This window comes from Pieris napi, chromosome 23 (genome assembly GCF_905475465.1).
Source record: "Pieris napi chromosome 23, ilPieNapi1.2, whole genome shotgun sequence".
NCBI classification, from domain to species: domain Eukaryota; kingdom Metazoa; phylum Arthropoda; class Insecta; order Lepidoptera; family Pieridae; genus Pieris; species Pieris napi.
The window spans coordinates 2,478,943-2,497,642 of record NC_062256.1 but is presented as its reverse complement, the minus strand read 5'-3'; the positions used below and the strand labels follow the sequence as shown (position 1 = coordinate 2,497,642).

At 34.3% G+C, this 18,700-nt stretch overlaps 1 protein-coding gene across 10 annotated transcripts in view; it reads right to left on the bottom strand.

Annotated features, from left to right (window-relative positions):
• The window catches only part of LOC125061117 (cell wall protein IFF6-like), a 73,475-nt gene that overhangs the window by 37,626 nt on the left and 17,149 nt on the right, over window positions 1–18,700 (bottom strand). Inside the window, exons 1-3 of one of the 10 annotated variants that reach the window (XM_047666338.1) lie at window positions 8,517–8,628; window positions 7,273–7,300; window positions 5,163–6,018 (exon numbers count right to left, since the gene is read on the bottom strand). In XM_047666338.1, the coding sequence (XP_047522294.1) occupies window positions 5,234–6,018; window positions 7,273–7,300; window positions 8,517–8,558 (855 nt within the window). In that variant the 5' untranslated portion in view covers window positions 8,559–8,628 and the 3' untranslated portion in view covers window positions 5,163–5,233. Of the gene's footprint in view, window positions 1–5,162; window positions 6,019–7,272; window positions 7,301–8,516; window positions 8,649–13,610; window positions 14,534–16,145; window positions 16,174–17,218; window positions 17,328–18,700 lie in introns of those variants that run through there. The other 9 variants (XM_047666337.1, XM_047666344.1, XM_047666349.1 and 6 more) reach the window with 9 other exon arrangements.

Sequence of the window (18,700 nt, the reverse complement as noted above, 5' to 3'; positions counted from 1 at the left end):
GTATAATTATTATAATATTAAGAACAATAAAATATATTTACGAATATGAAAATATAAACGAATAACCTTATCAGGTTTTTATTAACCTTCATTACTTTTGAAGTATATTATAGGACAGGTTCCTAAGAGATGTATTATAGGTTTTGTGAATAATACAGCATTCAACGGTAGTTATGTTAAAAATCCTTTCAACTTTGAAAATTTTGGTATTTGCTCATTTAGCCTATATATAGATGGTCAACAGATACCTTCAAAATCGTTACAACCATCATTTCCAAACGATGTATTTACTAGCGCATACCACACCCTGTACTCAGGCACCGGTATACATTTTCTTAACGAAGGTAATGGAATATCGAGGGAACAATATTCAAATGGATACTGTTTACTAGCTTTTGATTTAACACCTGACTTGTCGGCTAACTCTAATGTGCATTGGAATCTTGTACGCCATGGTAGTGTAAGAATGGAAGTAAGATTCGAGAGCGCATTGACTGAAACAATTAACTGTGTAGTTTACGCAGAGTTTTCAAATATTATAGAAATAGATAAGAACAGAAATGTATGTGTGGATTATAGTAGTTAAGCAATCACTTATGTAATTATTATGATATTAAGAATAATAAAATATAATGTAATCGAATATGACATGGTTTTTATTTACCTTCATTACTTTTTTTACAAAGAGACTCATTACTTATGTTGAGATCATATTATGTGTGTTTAAATACATTGGTATAAATATGAATTGATAGTAATAAATGTAGTCAGTAAAAGAGTGAAAGAGTAGGGGAGTAAACGCGTATTAAAGTATGAACACACTAGAAGTGCAAATGAGTCTTCGTAGAATACATCCCAGCCTCCAGAGCAACGTATATCCTTCAAATCGATTGCCGATGTATGCTCAGGTGCCAGCACTTATCATATGCAATCTTGACCCTGATTCACAGCCGGGGTCTCATTGGGTGGCTATTCATATAAACGTCGAAAGAGTTGGGGAATACTTTGATTCGTTTGGACGTAAACCTATTGAAGCAATAGAAGGATTTTTAAGGAGGAATTGTTGCATGTGGAGATACAATAACCTTACGGTTCAGGATTACCTATCGGCGGTGTGCGGAGAGTACTGTTTGGTATACATATATTACAAGTTCAGGGGGATGAGATTAGAAGACTTCCTTAGAAATTTTACGTGTGACTCAGAGAACAATGATACGGTGCTAGTAAATTTGTATAGAAATATAATGGACATATAAATAAAAGAATAATACCTGGAATAAAAATGTTTTATTTAAATATGTAACCCTTACATCTAATTTTATTATAGATAATGGTGTTAATGTAGGTATATTTATTGTTGTTTGCTTAGACCCGTAGGTTAGGTTAGATATAGTTTATTCTATTTTTCTTTTAGAGCCATAGATCGGGTTAGTGAATGTAAGAAAGTAGATAACGATGCATTCGTACTGAGTCATTAAGTAATTAGATAATGAGTGGGGATTTCGTGCAGGAAATAGTAACTGATAAGGTGGTGATTAGTAAGTAATTAGCAAGGTTTTGGGAAAGCTATCTCTGGAACGGTTAGAGCTATCAGTTCAGGAGTGAGTGCATTCGACTCCGCACGTCCTGTTTAGTGGGGTTAGAGTACAAACTTTTTTTTTTTTTTTTTTTTTTTTAGGCGGGCGCTGCCTCCGAAACTGCTTTTTTTACCGAAGCAGTGGGTGAGGCAGTGCCCGGGAATCCATACTACTAATGACAAAGGATATTGGATATGGTAATTAATATAATTGGATAATAATATTGTACTGTATACACTGGTCAATATTAACTTTCATACAATGGCAATACTATTATCATAACTATTATACTAATTAACTGACAATGCTTTGTATACTTTTAGGTCTTGGGTTGAAATAACAATATTATAAGTTATGTTAATTGATATTTTGTAATTAAGAGGAAGACTTCATTTGGACTTTTTTTTTAATTCGTTAAAAACATTATTTCTGTATTAGCTATTCTTAATTAATTTATTTAAGTTATTTCTATTAAAAAATACTTATATTTATTTACATTACTAGCGGGCCCGACAGACGTTGTCCTGCATGATATTTCAAGCGATTAGTATAACTAAACATAGTATTATAGTACCGACAGCAGAGCCGTTTACTGGGCTGATATGTGAATGTAAACCATCTAGGCCGGTCCAGCTCTTTAAGAGGAGTTCCGTGACATACACACGTATTGAAGTGTGCAGATCTAGTTAGAAGTATAGTAAACATATTTTACCTTTTTTAAATAAATTTATTAATTTATTTTATATGTATTCTATCTACATGTTCGAAGCATTTGTTTTAAACGATATTCGTTTTTCCAGCTCGCAATCTGTCAATGTTATGTCAAGTAAGTGGTTAAGTATTCTTCAATTTTCTAATTTTCCGCGCAAGTTGAGTTACTTGAGTTTTTATTAAATTTATCGATTTCAAGTAAAAACAACGCTTGTGTGTATGGACTTCATGTACTTCAAACGTTTCCATTCCTACTGCATATGTTGAATCTGCAAAGTACTTTAAGAGTGTGGCGAGGGATGCAAACATAATTATTGATAAAAGTTCATAGTTTACTAACCTTTCTAGAACGCAATCTGTAATGTAATTTTGAAAAATCTATAATTTTCATACAAATGCAGTTACTTATAATATATTATTATTTTTTTTAGTTTCAATTAGTAAATGTAACATTACTATTGTAACAGTTTTTTAGTATTTTTTCTTCGTGGTTGATTGGCTCTATATTATTCTTTAACTGGCAATTTGATTCTTTTGCTACATTAGTTTAATTAACAATAAATACTTTTGTCTCTTTAAAGTTTAAAAAATTACCGTCGGTGTATTCATTTACTAAAAATAAACAATGTCAGTACAAATTTATATTTAAAATAAATCTTTAGCCGTCTCGGCCATGAATACACCCGCCTCCCCTTTGCCGTTTGCCCTTCACTCTGATTAAATTATTTATCTATAAATTTGTGCACAGCGACATCTAGTAGTAAGTAGCATGTGATATTGATGATGACTCGAAACTTCAAACGCTGATTTGTATTAATGCTTTCTAGCGATACCTATTGAAGATTTCATGATTTGAATCCGAAATACATAATACAAAAGTTTAAGCAATAATTGAATCTGGAAGTTTTCGCTTAATTAAATTCGCTAATTTTTCAAACAATTACACTGTACATAAAAGCCAAAAACGGAATACACATTAAAACATACACAAAGCACAGTTTCACCTATACAAATACAAAAAAATAAAAAAATATACAAAGAATATATGTATTTATATTAAATTCTAAGATTCATTGTTCATTATAATATATATTTAATATAAAGGAAGAATAACAAAGCCATTATTCATAAAAGATACCAGAGTTTTTAAAATTATTTTTAAAAAAAAATTTGTTACATTAAATATATCTATTTGCTGGTAATTTGTGTTATAATCTGAAGGTATACGATACATGACTGAGTTACGTAAATAGTTTGTATTAGACCGAGGAACTTTAAATAGTTGGGTTTGCCTTGTATATTGTATGAAGAAGGGGTGTGAAATAGTAAAAGCGACAATAAGTCAGGACAGTCAATTAAACCGTTGCAAATAGCGTGTAAAAACATAATCTGTTTGTAGTCGTATTGTTTACGTCTTCATTCTAATGATTCAATACCGAAGTACTTGCAGGAATCTATATAGCTACTATACTTTCGGAAATCCTTAAAACTTAAATACTTAAGAAACTTTATTTGAATGTTCTCTATTGCTTCAATGTATTTCTTGTAGATTGGGGACCAAACAGTGCATGCATATTCTAGTGTACTCCTAACAAAAGCAAAATACAGGAATTTTATACATTTTATATTCTTAAAAGATTTGCATACTAGTTTGACGAATCCAAGTTGTTTATATGCTTTTTTCTGTTATATTATCTATATGTTCTGAGAAAGACATCTTATCATCTAGTACAGTGATTCCCAAAGTGGTCTATATCGACCCCTAGGGGTCTATGACAACCTGCAGGGTCTACGTCAGCGAAAAAAAATTTGGGGGTCCATGAAATGAAAATGGGGGTCCACGATAGTGGATCTCAACACATACACTGATAGTACCTATTTACTTACATCATACTATCTTATAATATCAAAACATATACATTACAAACAAATAGATACAAAGTTTTAGTTTGAGTAGATTTAATTTAATTTAAATTCAATTAATAAATGTATAAATTAACATGTGTTTTTACTTTAAGTTTTTAACACTAAACTTCACTACAGTTAGAAATTTACATGAAAATTAATATCAGGTAAGTAGGGGGTCTACCCAACACGGAAAAACATGGCAAGGGGTCTACAACACACAAAAGTTTGGGGAACACTGATCTAGTAGTATCCCCAAGTCTCCAACCAAATTCACCTGTTTAATTATTGTATCCCTTATTTTATAACAATTAAAAAGTATTGACCAGTGTATGTACGTAAGAACCAATTGCAATAAATCTTTAAGTATCAAAAGCATGTTTTAGTCGCTATTCAAAGGTTAGTAACCTCGCCTAGGCGTCTGGCGGTAGAAAAGATTTTCAAAGCGATATCTCGGGGCGGTTTACTAAAAATTTACAATTACTAGGTAAATATTTGTTGTTTTGATACAGTATCTGACAGCCACCGTCTAAATTTGTAATTATCATGAGAGTTACGGCTTTTCCTTAGCAATGATTTGTCTATTTACTTTAATTGTCTTTGATATTACTTTAACAACGTAACTCTATATTTATGTCAAAACGTAGTGCACCTGTGTGAAAACAATCGTAAGAAATTAATAATTTAGACACTTATGTTGAAATCTCGAGAAGTACAGTAAATTAAAAACAACACTCTTGCTTTATTCATTTATTAATATTTTTGGTTCCATACATAGATTGATTTTTAAATGCTTGCTTACTTATTAATATCGGTTCAGTAAAATCTAAATTGATTACGAATGACTGCTGGCGTCTCTAAGTAGTTATTGAAGCAAATGCACAGTTAGTCCTTTGATTGCGGGTAAGCTACGATTCAGGGGATGACTGGTTCGATAAATGGTATTTGAAAGCATTATACAGATAGAAATCGTACAAAAATGTAGTCTACCTAAAAGAGCCAGGGCTGGTTCCTCTTGTGCTGGTTCCTGAGCATGAGCCTTAGCCTGATCCTGAGCATGATCCTGGCTGTGAGCATGATCCTGGGCGCTTGCCTGATCCTGAGCCTGAGCATGATGATGTGCCTGAGCATGAATTTGAACCTGAGCCTGAATCTGAGCCTGAGCATGATGATGTGCCTGAGCATGAATCAGAGCCTGAGCCTGATCCTGAGCCTGAGCATGACCCTGTCTCTGAGCATGATCCTGGGCCTCTGCCTGAGTTTTCACCTGAGCATGATCCTGTGCCTTTGCATGATCCTAAGCCTAAGCCTGATCCTTTGCCTGTGCATGATCCTGGGCCTAAGCATGATTGTGAGCCTGAGTATGATCCTGGACCAGAGCCATATCTAGTTTCTAACGTGTTTCTACTTGCTGAAGCGTAGCCAGAGCTAGATGCAGATCCGTAGTTGTAACTATAACCTACAGATCTATTTCTAGGCGCTCGCCTAAAAATGCGTCTGAAAACGGGGTTTCCAGACGCATTCCCAGTGTAGGTTGTTGCCTGAGCTGTATTTATTGGTATTAGAACATTTGGTGCAATGGGCTGAGGTAAGGGCAGTGGGCTTGCTATTGGAACACTTTGTGTTATAGGTAATTGAACTGGAACAGGTTGTACTGGTTGAGTTAAGGGGACTATTGGGACGGGATTGTTAGGAATCGCATGAACGGGGTAGTTGGGATTTTTGACGCCAGGGTAGAACGGAGGAGTTCTATTTGTATTGCCGGGGTAGAAGTTGGATGGATACCCTTGGTATGCCAATGGTGTGTCAGCTGGTGCTGCTGCACCTGAAAAAAGAAAAACGTAACTGAATTCACTAATACAATTTACAAAAAAAATTTAAAGGTTTCAAACTCCTGTTAACGTTTAAAATCGAAAAATTCATATTAACACGACGCCTATCAATGTTCTGGCAAGTAAGTATTTATTATTATTTTATTAAAAAACTTAAGTGGAAAGGCCGGCCCAAACAAGATAATAAGAAAGGGAAAAGAAAGAGAGGTCGCCTTCTTGGCCTGACGAGCTTAATGAAGTTGGTGGGGACGATTGGGAGAAAAAGGTTAAAGATAGAGAGAGTTGGAGCCAATTGGAGGAGGCCTATACTCTAAAAGAGGTCCTTGAAAAAATTATAATTATTTTAGTATAAAATTTTAGTGTATCTTTTGTAAACATGGAATCATGTTTCAAAGAATAAAAAAGGCTTAATTATTATTATAATATTGGACAGACTACCTCATCCATACCTAATGAAGTTTTAATTTGTGGTATTTCAGTTTTCATGTTGTATATTTTTCCATATTTGATAGAAATACTATACTATACTATTTTATTGTCTAGGAATACTAAATATAATAATACTTATATTAGTGTATGTTTCATAATTTTTAATACTTTTTTAGAGTTTTATTCTATTTTTAGGGCTATTTATTCATGTGTTTTATTATTATTTAAAATTTCTGTACTGTTTCTCTAAACATATGCCAAGCTGTAAATCGCAGCTATCGTCTTATCGTGATGATGACGTCAATAGCCATATCTGAGCGCATCTCCCTCATCGAGGGACTGCTAAACGGTAGTGTATATTTGTGTGAGGGTGCTTCTGTCCCTAGATTGGTTAAACCATTGTGTATTCTCTTACATACGGGTTTCGAAATTAGAGAGAGAGATAAATATAGAGACAATTAGTTTTACTTGACGATAAACAAAAATTGACACGAAAGTATTAATTATATCTCTCGTAGCATATAAAATATTTGTATGAGAAATTTTAGTACATTATTTAAATTGTCATTGTAAAAAATATTTAAGTTGCCTATGACATTACTTATGGGTTAATGTCTGATACTCTGGTAAGTATATTAAATAAATTAAAATCTTTAAAGTATTACTGGTTTTAGACACCAGTCGTTGAACGCTGAGGCGGATAATTGACAATTGACATTTTAAAAATAATAAATAATTTTAATAATTTAATTTAAATAAGTCAATTGTTTCCTAACTTTGGTAAATATTATTTAAAAACATGATTCAATTTTATTTACCTTGATAAGCAGCATGAGCATGCAGTATCTGAAATAAATAACAATAATAATCGTAAAATATTTCACAATAATACTAAACATCGAAGTACAACATTTCTAGGTTTGATGCCTAGAAAAACTATATCTTTTTCACAGTAAACACAAAAGTGGTTGATCAGCTTGCCATATGAACAAAGAACTCCTATATTTCAATTAACTTCTAAAAGATTTGCACAAAAATATTGCCGACGCGATTATGTAATGGCCAATATCCAGTAACAAAATATCAACAATATCCCAAAATGTGTGGGGCCATGGGGCCAGTGTAGTATTGATTAAGCACAGAACAGATAAAACAGGGAAACAGATAAATGCATCAGCCCGAATACTTTGAAACAAATTAAATTAATTCGTCAAAGCAAACCTGATTTTTTCTAGCTACATAAATCGCTAGAATTAAACTTATCTATTAACTTAATATAAAATAACATAACAAAATCCCTCCAAGCTCCATAAATTTAAGAAAGAAAGAATTATGTAAAAGGTATCTATTTAAAATTGTTTTTGAAGAGAAACTTCTTTAGGCGACTGAGGGTAAAATTTTTTAGGGATGAAACGCAATAATAATAATTTTAGCGTCACGAAGATGTGCAGTGTTTTTAGCGAAGAAAAGGGAGAGAGCTATTGAGACCGATTAAGAGAAAGTGAGAAAGGGCAAAGAACGTAGCATGAAGCAAATAGTCATAGAGCGAGAGTTGGAAGCAAGCAAGTGAGAAAGATCGAGAGAGAGTGAGATAGAGCGAACGTCGCATTACGCACAAAGCAATGGAGCGAGAGGTGCGAGAGAGCTATAGTGAGAAAGATTAAGAGAGAGAGTAAGGGAGATCGAGAAAAAATACACGCTATTGGTTGATGTGTTCGTTTAGTAGTTACACGTTAGAACTTTAGATGGCAATTCGGTCGCATAACGTCTTAAACGCAGATTTTTTACTTATTTATATTATCATTAGCACGTATACAGTGTGTAAATAGTGTGAATAAAGATATACAAATATATGGAGTGATCATATACTGGTACATGATCATCTATTGGGGCTTTTACTTTTACCTTTTCCTTTTTTTAAAGAAGTTTCACTTCTGACGCGTACTTTGTACGCACGCACTTATTTTTTCTCTCTGTTTGTTGTAATGTTATCGTTTATTTTTAAAGTTCATCACGTTTATAAAAATTACGAGATGAATTAATAAATATAAAAAAAACTTACGCTTAAAACGAAGAGCGCGAAAGTGGAAATCATTTTGGTCATAGGACCGTAGTATCCGTTAAAGACCGTAACTCAAACTGATTTGATGACAATTATGTCGAGCTTTTATACGGATTTTGAGACAGAACAAACAAAAGAAATTTTAATTTGCAATAAATGATCAATTAATTAGATTACAATTAAGGCTAAGTGTGACTTCCTTTAGTGTCGTTCCTGACTTTTTTGGGTATCTTATCTCCAAGGAATAGAAATCTGTACATTATACCAAACCAAATTGTTGTTGTATTTGTCTAAATTATTGATTTAATTATCTATATATATAACAATTAATTGTTGTTCGTTTGTTTCGTTATAACTCGATTTGGCTATTTATGGTCTATAAATATTCGTGGAAGTACAGGGAAGGTGTAAACAGTGGGAATCATAAATCATAAGTAAATAAGAGTAGCCTTCCGAAATTGGTGTTTCATAGCTGCAGTATCAGGTCCAATCTCTTTGTTCTAATTTAAAAATGTCGAATTAAGTATCGACACAAATATATTTAAACAATAAAAAAATTGGTCTGTGAACAAAGAATTAAACAAAAAATTGAACAAAGAGGCTAAAAATAATTATTGTGAGGAGCTGTCAGAAGAAAATTTCGAGTTATATTTAGAATCTGACCGTAGTGCAAAGAAATTGTTTAAGAATAAGAGATACGATGGTTGGCAATCATTTTGTGCCTCCATTACTCCAGAAGTCAGCCCGTCAGAGGTCTGGCGTAATATTCGTAGATTCGTGGATATTCTAGTTGTGTACGTTACCGATAACCATAGCTGATCAGTTCGTGGATCATCATGATCTGTACCGGAACAGAGATTTTCTCCAACCCTACGATTCTGTAACTCACTTTTCGAACTCACACAGCGGTTTTCGCATCGGCGGTCGCTCTCAAATCAGTCGTGTTTTTGGCATTCTGATAAACAATAAACTACAAGTTCCCACCTTTTGAGAATGCCAAATCATAAAATTACTGCTTCACGACTGATTAGAGAGCGACCGCCGATGCGAAAACCACTGTGTGAGTTCGAAAAGCGAGTTACAGAATCGCAGGGCAGTATCTATTTCTGCTACTTTTCTGATAACCTTACTGGATTAAAGGCTCCTTTTGTTTTTGCTTTGTTCTTTAAAGTTGCCGGGATTTACCATTTTACTAACTTTCAAGTTATTGATAACACAGTAATAGGATTTGTCGGTGATCATTGCTATATACTTATTACTAGGAATAGTTAAAGAAAATGAATTTGGTCTTTAGGGTTATGTGGCGTTGGTAGAGAAACATGAAACATTATATATTCCTTAATATTAACAAGTGGTACTAGTAGTAGGTAATAGCAAATTTACTCAGATATAAGTATATAGAATTAATATCTAAACAATATCAACTCTTAGTTACTAGATAGATGCCTATAATTATCAGCAAGCTCTTCATATAAGTGTTTAGATGTTATCACGGCCAGACGGAGTCTTATCTTGGCTGCTAAATAAGATAGCGTTGATAACATCGTCAAATTGGATTGATAGAGCAATAATTGGTGTCTCTAAAATAATAAATATTTCATTTACGTTCAAGAGTATTTCGAATCCGTTTAATTTTTTTTTTCGATTTTAGTTCTTTGAGAGAGCTTGTCGATAGCTACATTAAGTTAATTTTCATTATTTATCAATTTTATATAGTATCATTATATTTTTTTGTAAACCGATCTACTAACTAAACTATTATCTTTCAGAAGAGAAACTAACCGCTTCACGTCATGCTATAAAGATCTTATAGCTTCATCATATTTTAGACCGTCCTTTTCGTCCAAGGTGCCGAATATACGCTTTGAGGTGTTTCCTACACCTCCTATCCAGGCACTACGTTTCACTCTATTGTCAATAAGATGTGAGATAGTAGAGAATTGCCTATTCATATCTCCGAATCGTGCTGTTAACCCTTCTTTGCATGATTTTTTTTATAAAATAAATCAGGACATATATAATAATACGCCTTTTGTGCCTCTGATGCAAGTTCGAATGCGTTATTGCAATTTACCGAAAACGAGTTAAGTCTCGCGACTCCCATCGTATGACTTAATGAAATTAAAAATTATATTTAGTTCTAATTCAGCCATGGCGAGTGTTGCGGCAGTTTTCCTCGTGACGCGAGGGGAGAAAACAGATGATTGGTCTTTAACTTCGTTTGTACCTTGCTCGAGTTCGGGAATTTCAATAGTGATTTTGCCTTCTTGAAGTTTTGGCACTTTTGCCATAATTTATTTTGCGATGTAGTAATTGTGGAATTTGTAAACGACAGACAGACAATGAGTGAGCCTTAACTTATAGATAAAGAATTTTATATATAAACAATGATCAACGACTTACTGAATTACTGCGTAGGCGATTGATAACAACGAGACAACATGCAGTAGCATTGCGTGAAGATTAGCGACGATTTATTTCTTTCTTGATGTTTAATTTGATATTCCGTCTGACTATTGTTAATAAACAACAGTCAGTTATAATAATGACTCATTGTTATTGTGTAGTGCTATTATTATTTTTTTCCGTCTTTGTAGTCATCTCAAACTCCTCCTGCCATCACGTCGCCATATCATTACCACTTTGTCCAGACTGTGGTTCTCTCCTGGCAATATGTCCATAGTTGCTAAGCACCCGTTTATAAATCATAGTTGATTGTCTTGGGGTGATCTTTAGTTGGTTGAGAGTAGTAGCAGTAATAGTTCAAGTTTATGATTATAAAATTGTTTTATTTCCTTAAAGTCTTCATAAAAATCGTTAATGTGTGGTGTGATGGAAGCATTTGATCATATTAATTTTTTTATTATTTTTGTAAAAATTAAAACATACAACATATTCAAAATGTACATATACAAATAAACAAATAACACAGCCACCTTCAAAATCACATTTCAAAGTTGCCCTAAAATGGTCGGTATTTACCTTCCTTAAATAAAAGGACAAAATAAAAAGTGAATAAAAAATTTAGACATTAGGTAAGTGTGCATGACATGACATGTTTGGGTGTGGATGCACGTATTTGCGTTTAAATACTACCCAATTTTATGTGCCAAGCACTTAAAGGCAAATATGACATACATGAAGAGAACATACAAATCAATCAAACCAATTATTAAACAAAACAAACATTACAAAAAAACAATAGTAATCAAACACATTGAAAATCCAAAAAAATAAACAAAAATAAATTTTATGGTGTGATGGGAGCAACAATAGATATCCAGACCTAACTCGTTTATCAGAATGCTTAATCTGGACATCGGTGAGCTTTGACCAAAACGCGTTCTACGGAAAGGAGGGACAAATGGAATAATAGGATGCCTGGGGTTTCGAGATGGTACACGAAACTTAAATTTAGATAAAAGGTTCGGGCAAACAATCTGATTATTAAATATCTTAACTGCAAACGATATATCAATTAATTTTCTGCTATTCTCCAACATCTTAAAGTGCGCCAGTCTGGTTTCGTACGTTGGCAACTTTTTTTTCGAGATGCCACTGAAGAAAAGCAGAAGCAACAGTAACCTCTTTTGCGGATTCTTCTTTTTATAAATTTGCTCACAACAGCCTGAACAAAGTCACGTGGACGCGGCCTACATAACTTAGCTACAACGGACCGAGGCCTATTACTGTTACTAGTTATTTTAGCAACCCTTGTTACGTGCTGAATATCATTTTAAGTGAGCGGACAGTCCACAATCTTGGCTATACGAAGGACAGTTTCAAATAAATTTTCTGACCTATTCTCTGGGATCCCATTAATCAATATATTATTCTCCCGGACATGAAGTTCAACAGAAGTTAGCCGGTTCGTTAGGTCAGTCACAGTAGACTTTAACCTCTCATTATCTTTTTTTAAAATTGACTATTGCGTTATCCTTCTCCTCAAGAGAAGACTTTCTATCCTCAAATTGTCGATTCAGGAAGCAGATTGTGTTCTGGAACCCAGCAACATTTTCAGTGAGATTGTTAATTTCCGATGTCACCAGTCGCTTAATTGTCACGGTGAGGATTGAAGATAACTCCTGTTGTAAAATATCTCGCAATTTATCTTCAGTGACATATGGTTCTAGTTCTGATAGTTGTGAAGGGGGTCTGTGTGATTGCTTTATTCGCTGCGTTACTTTATCAGAGCACGGAGGTTCAGTTTCCGGACTTGCTTCTTGTGAGCTCGTATTATGGGGGCTTCTATCGGAGTTTACGCAAGTTAGCAATGACGTGTTTGCATTGCTAATATTAGTCCGTTTCCTAGAGCATTCGGGACATCTAAATGATGCCCTTTGTCTTGCGACCATCTCAACAAAGCGCTTGAGGGAGATATTTGCACATTCTAGGTCGTATTTTAACTTGCAGATATGACAGCACAAAAAAACCTTTTTTGGTAGCTCAATACGACAGCTAGCACAACAGTTTGAAGGCGCCATTTTAATTTTAAAAATTTAAAAAAAGAAAAAAACTAGTATGTATCTCGGATTGGAACCACGACTGCTGTCCACTAAGCCAAGTGGACAGCCGGGTAAAAAGCCGAAATAATGGTATATATTCCATTCCAGTAGTGGAGTGCAAACGCGCGTCAACACGCGTCACAACGCGTCACCACGTTGAACAAAAACTCGACACTATTTCACTGGATCTATGCATATGATTATTATAATTACTCAAATGTTAATATTATGTATTATGATCCACTTGCGTATTTTTCCTTTTAGCGTATTGTTTATGTTTAAAACGACCACTGTTCCAGAGCACTTGTTATGGTGTAATTTTGATTATCCCCTTAACACAGCAACTTGGAAAAGTCATACACTGCACTTATTTGCCTTGCTTAATTCACTTTAAACAACATACTAGTGGAATTTGATTTGCTTTTCCTCAACAATGACTTGTCTATTTACTTTAATTGTATTTGATATTACCTTTACAACTACATTTACGGGAAAACGTAGTGCATCTGTGTGAAAACAATGGTAAGAAATTAATTATTTAGATACTAGGGTTGAAATCTAGTGAAGTGCAGTAAAACAAAAATAACACTTGCTTTATTAATTTTTTTAATATTTTTGGTTCAATACATAGATTGATTTTTAAAATGCTTACTTATAAATACCTATCAGTTTAGTAAAATCTAAATTGATTGCGAATGACTGCTGGCATCTCTAACGAGTGACTGAATCAAATGCACAGTTTGCCCTTTGATTGCGGGTAAGGTACGATTACGGGGATGACTGGTACGATAACTGGAATTTGTAAGCGTTATACAGATCTATAGATAGAAATCGTACAAAAACTTAGTCTAGAGCTAGTTCCTCTTGTGCTGGTTCCTAAACAGAAGCCTTAGCCTGCTCCTGAGCATGATCCTGGCTCAGAGCATGATCCTGGGCGTTTGCCTGATCCTGATCCTGAGCATGATCCTGCGCCTGAACATGATTCTGTGCCTGAGCCTGATCCTGCACCAGAGCATGATCCTTGGCCTAAGCATGATCCTGAACCTTTGCCTGAGCCCATGCCTGAGCATGATCCTGAGCCTAAGCATGATCGTACGCCTGAGCATGATCCTAAGCCTGAGCATGAGCGCCTAAAAATGCGTCTGGAAACGCTTGTGGCGTGAGCGTTTCCAGACGCATTGCTAGTGTAGGTTGTTGCCTGAGCTGTATTTATTGGTATTAGAACATTTGGTACAATGAGCTGAGGTAAGGGCAGTGGGCTTGCTATTGGAACTCTTTGTATTATAGGTAATTGAACTGGAACAGGTTTTACTGGTTGAGTTAAGGGGACTATTGGGACGGGATTGTTAGGAATCGGATGAACGGGGTAGTTGGGATTTTTGAAGCCAGGGTAGAACGGGGTAGTTTTAGGTGTATTCCCGGAGTAGACGTTGGCTGGCGCTGCTGTAGGAGAGTATGAAGTTTGAGGTACGTCCGGTGGTAGATTATAATTATTCTGAGGAATTGTTGCACCTGAAAAAAGAAACATAACTACAAGCTCCCTTCTTATCAGAATGTCAAATCATAAAATGACTGCTTCACGACTGATTTGAGCGAGACCACCCCTGCAAAAACCGCTGTGTGAGTTTGAAAAGTGAGTTACAGAATCGCAGGGCAGCTATCGTCTCATCGTGACGATGAAGCCATATCTGTGCGCGTTTTCCTCATCAAGTGACTGTTAAACGTTAGTGTATATCTGTGTGACGATGTTTCTGTGCCTGGATTAGTTAAACTATTGTTAGTCCATTGAAAAGTTACATTTGGGGTTGCGTTTTTTAGAGGACGCAATTTTATTTATGGAACATGTAGGGGGGGTCAATACAAGCTTAACTCCAAGTTTGTGGGGTTGGCGTGCTTGTCCCCCGGCCGCCATCTTGGATAAAGGGGTCCAAAAACCATGTTTTTGGCTATATCTCCTGAACTATCCATCGTACATAAAACTTGCAAAGACACATTTTGTAGCAAATCGCTGTGTCTACGATTATGTCCATGTAACTTTTTATCATAAATCCAAAATTCAAAAAGTTATAAATAAAAAAGTGATAGCTAGCTACCATTCTAATAACTGATTGATAATATAATTATGTCGAAGATTACCATATCAGCAAGTTGTCTGTGGAATAGGCCTACTAGGAATACCAATAAGTAAAATTGTAGGAATAAAAAAAAAATAAAAAAAAATATATTTGGATAATTTGTTTAAAATAAACGAGAGATCTTAAAAGTAAGGTAAAACTGCTGTTTTGATCGGCTTGTCATGAGCATTGACGCACCTAGTCAACTTTAGAAATAGAAAATATTTTCACTTTTTTTACTTATAACTTTTTAAATTTTGGATTTATGATAAAAAGTTACATAAACATAATTGTAGGCACAGCGATTTGCTACAAAATGTGTCTTTACAAGTTAAATGTAGGATGGATAGTTTAGGAGATATAGCCAAAAACGTGGTTTTTGGACCCCTTTTTCCAAGATGGCGGCCGTGGGACAAGGGTGGCGACCCCACAAACTTGGTTTTAGCTTTACACTGACCCCCCCTACACATCAAAAAAATAAAATTGCGTCCTCTAAAAAACGCAAGGTTAGGCCTAAAAAATGTAACATTTCAATGGACTATGTGTATTCTCTTACATACGGGATTCGAAGTACGCGCTAAGTCTCGACTATTACTAAGGCCTAATTAATATTGTGTTAGGCTCTCAGCGATAGAAGATTAGAATTATATTTACTTAAAAATATTATAATAACCTTTTATAAGTAATACTAATAGTATCTAAATACTTCAATGTGAATTTACTTGACTTGATAAACAAAAATTGACAAGAAAGAATTAATTATATCTCTCGTAACGCTATTTAGCATTTATAAAATATTTTTATGTGAAATGTTAGTACATTATTCAAATTGTCATTGTAGAATATATTTTGGTTGCCTATGACATTACTTTTTAGTAATGTTGGATACTCTGGTATCTAATATCGGATCTAATATATCAAAATTAATAAATTGAAATTACATTGAAATCATTTAATTGTTTCCTAACTCTGGTAAAAATTATTTAAAAACACGATTTCATTTTATTTACCTTGAGGAGCAGCATGAGCATGCAGTATCTGAAATAAAATAACAATAATCATCGTAAATTTTTCACCATAATACTATAACATCGAAGTACAACATTGCTAGGTTTGATTCCTAGAAAAACTATATCTTTTTCACAGTAAACACAAAAGGGTTGATCAGCTTGCCATATAAACAAAGAATTCCTATATTTCAATTATCTTTTAATAGACTTTGAACAAAAATATTGCCAACGCGACTATGCAATGGCCAATATGCAGTAACAAAATATCAACAATATCCCAAAATGTGTGGGGTCATGGGGCCAGTGAAAGAACATTATGGTATGGGCGTTGCTTAGAGCTAAAGTATGCGTTTGGACTATCCATAGAACATCTTATTCGATTACCAGGAAAACAATAAGTATTGATTTGGAAGGCACAGAACAGATAAAACAGGGGAACAGCCTGATTATTTGCTTTTTTGCTTCATAAATCGCTAGAATTAAACTTATCTATTAACTTAGTTTTTATATAATTCTAAAATAACATCCGAAAATGCTTTGTGCTGCCATAAAATAAACGTTTTTGACATCGAACATACCGTACTAAAGTGAGAAATGAGATCATAATTATATCATAAATATACGATTCGCTAGAATTCTATTTTTATTTAAAGAAACTTATATTTTAATGACAAGGGGCCTCGGATTTCTCTATCTGTTCCGTGATCTTTTCTAATAAGCAAGTAGATGATCAAGCTTCTGTGCCTGACACACACCTTCGCTTTTTGGGTCTAAGGCATGTCGGTTTTCTCACAATTTTTTCTTTCACCGTACAAGTGCGTGTTAAATACGCACATAGATATAAAGTCGCAACGAGTACGGCCACCGAGACCAAATAGCGCGCCACAAACCAAAACAAAAATGGCGACCTTCTTGGAATTGCCATTTCGTAATGTACATAACCGGTAATGTAGTTCTTGTTTAGTCATACATTTTAACTATATTTTAAAGTATTATACACAGATTATTTAAAAATATATCGTTTCACGTTTATAAATATTACGAGATGAATTAATAAATATAAAAAAACTTACGCTTAGAACAAAGAGCGTGAAAGTGGAAATCATTTTGGCCATAGGACAGTAGTATCCGTTAAAAGCCGTAACCCAACTGATTTGACCACAGTTATGTCGAGCTTTTATACGGATTTTGAGACAAAACAAACAAAAGAAATTTTAATATGCAATAAATTATCAACTACTGATTAATGCTAATTTGCCTTCCATCAGTCAAAACATATAAGTATAATGTAATAATATAAGTGTTGTTCCTGACTTTTTGTATCTTGTCTCCAAGTAATACAAATCTGTATTATTATACCAAACCGAGTCGTTATTATATTTGTCTAATTTTTTTATTTACTTACTATAAATATAAAAAATTATTGCTTTTTGTTTGTCACGCTAATACTGGAGAAAGGCTGGAGCGATTTGGTTATTTATGGTCTATTAATTTTCGTGGAAGTACAGGGAAGGTTTAAACAGTGGGAATCATAAATAATAAGTAAAGAAGAGTAATCTTCTAAAATTGGTGTTTCATAGCTATATTATCAGGTCCGATCTCATTGTTCTAATTTAAAAATGTTTAATAAAGTATCGACACAAATACATGTATGTAGGTGATACGAAGTTCACCGGGTCATTGGTCTGTATATTTATAAATCGTTGTCAAGAAAAATTGGATAACAACTCTTCTGTTTCTTTTGGTGCCTTACAAGACATTTTGACATAATATAAAAAGTATATAATTTAAAAAAAAGTAAAAGGTTAGTCGTCCCCACAAGAGACCGAAGAGCTGGCAGCTATCTCGGACAAAGAATTAGTCTAGCTATTCAAAGGGGGAACGCAGCCAGTATCTTCGGAACATTGCCTACATGGACTCCCTTAGTAATATATTTTAGTAATTATTTTTTAAGGTAAGTTATTGCTTTTTATTATATTCATTTATGTTAGCTGTAGGATTACTTTTTATATGTTAATTATATTAATTAACCTTATTTTGAAATACTTTAAAGAAAGTTTTTTTTTAAAGTACCTAATCTAATAAAAATTGCGTTAAGACGTTAAGTGTGCGTGAATGTATGAATATGTGAATGGGTGTGTGTGAGAGTGCACTCTGTATTTGGCTGAGAGTTGTTATAGGCGTTCGCTGTGTGTTAGTTTTTGGATCCTTATAGTTTCCAAATTATGTAGTAAGGCCCTTCTTCTTCTTCCTATCCGTTGCATTCTTGACATAGCGGTCGTGATCGCTAGGAAGTAGTTGTAATAGTAGGGGCAGATGTGATGCGCTTCACGACGTTTTGCCATCGTTGCCTATTAGTGGTCATCCTGCTGCATTGATTGAGAGAGTGTCCTACGGCAGACTTAATTTGGTCAGTCCAACGCGTAGGTGACCTTCCGCGCGGTCTGGTGCCTTCCACCTTCCCCTGGACGACAAGGCGTTCTATGGACTGTCTATCACCACGCCGAGATACGTGACCGAAGAATGTTAAGATGCGAGATTGTACTGTTGAAAAC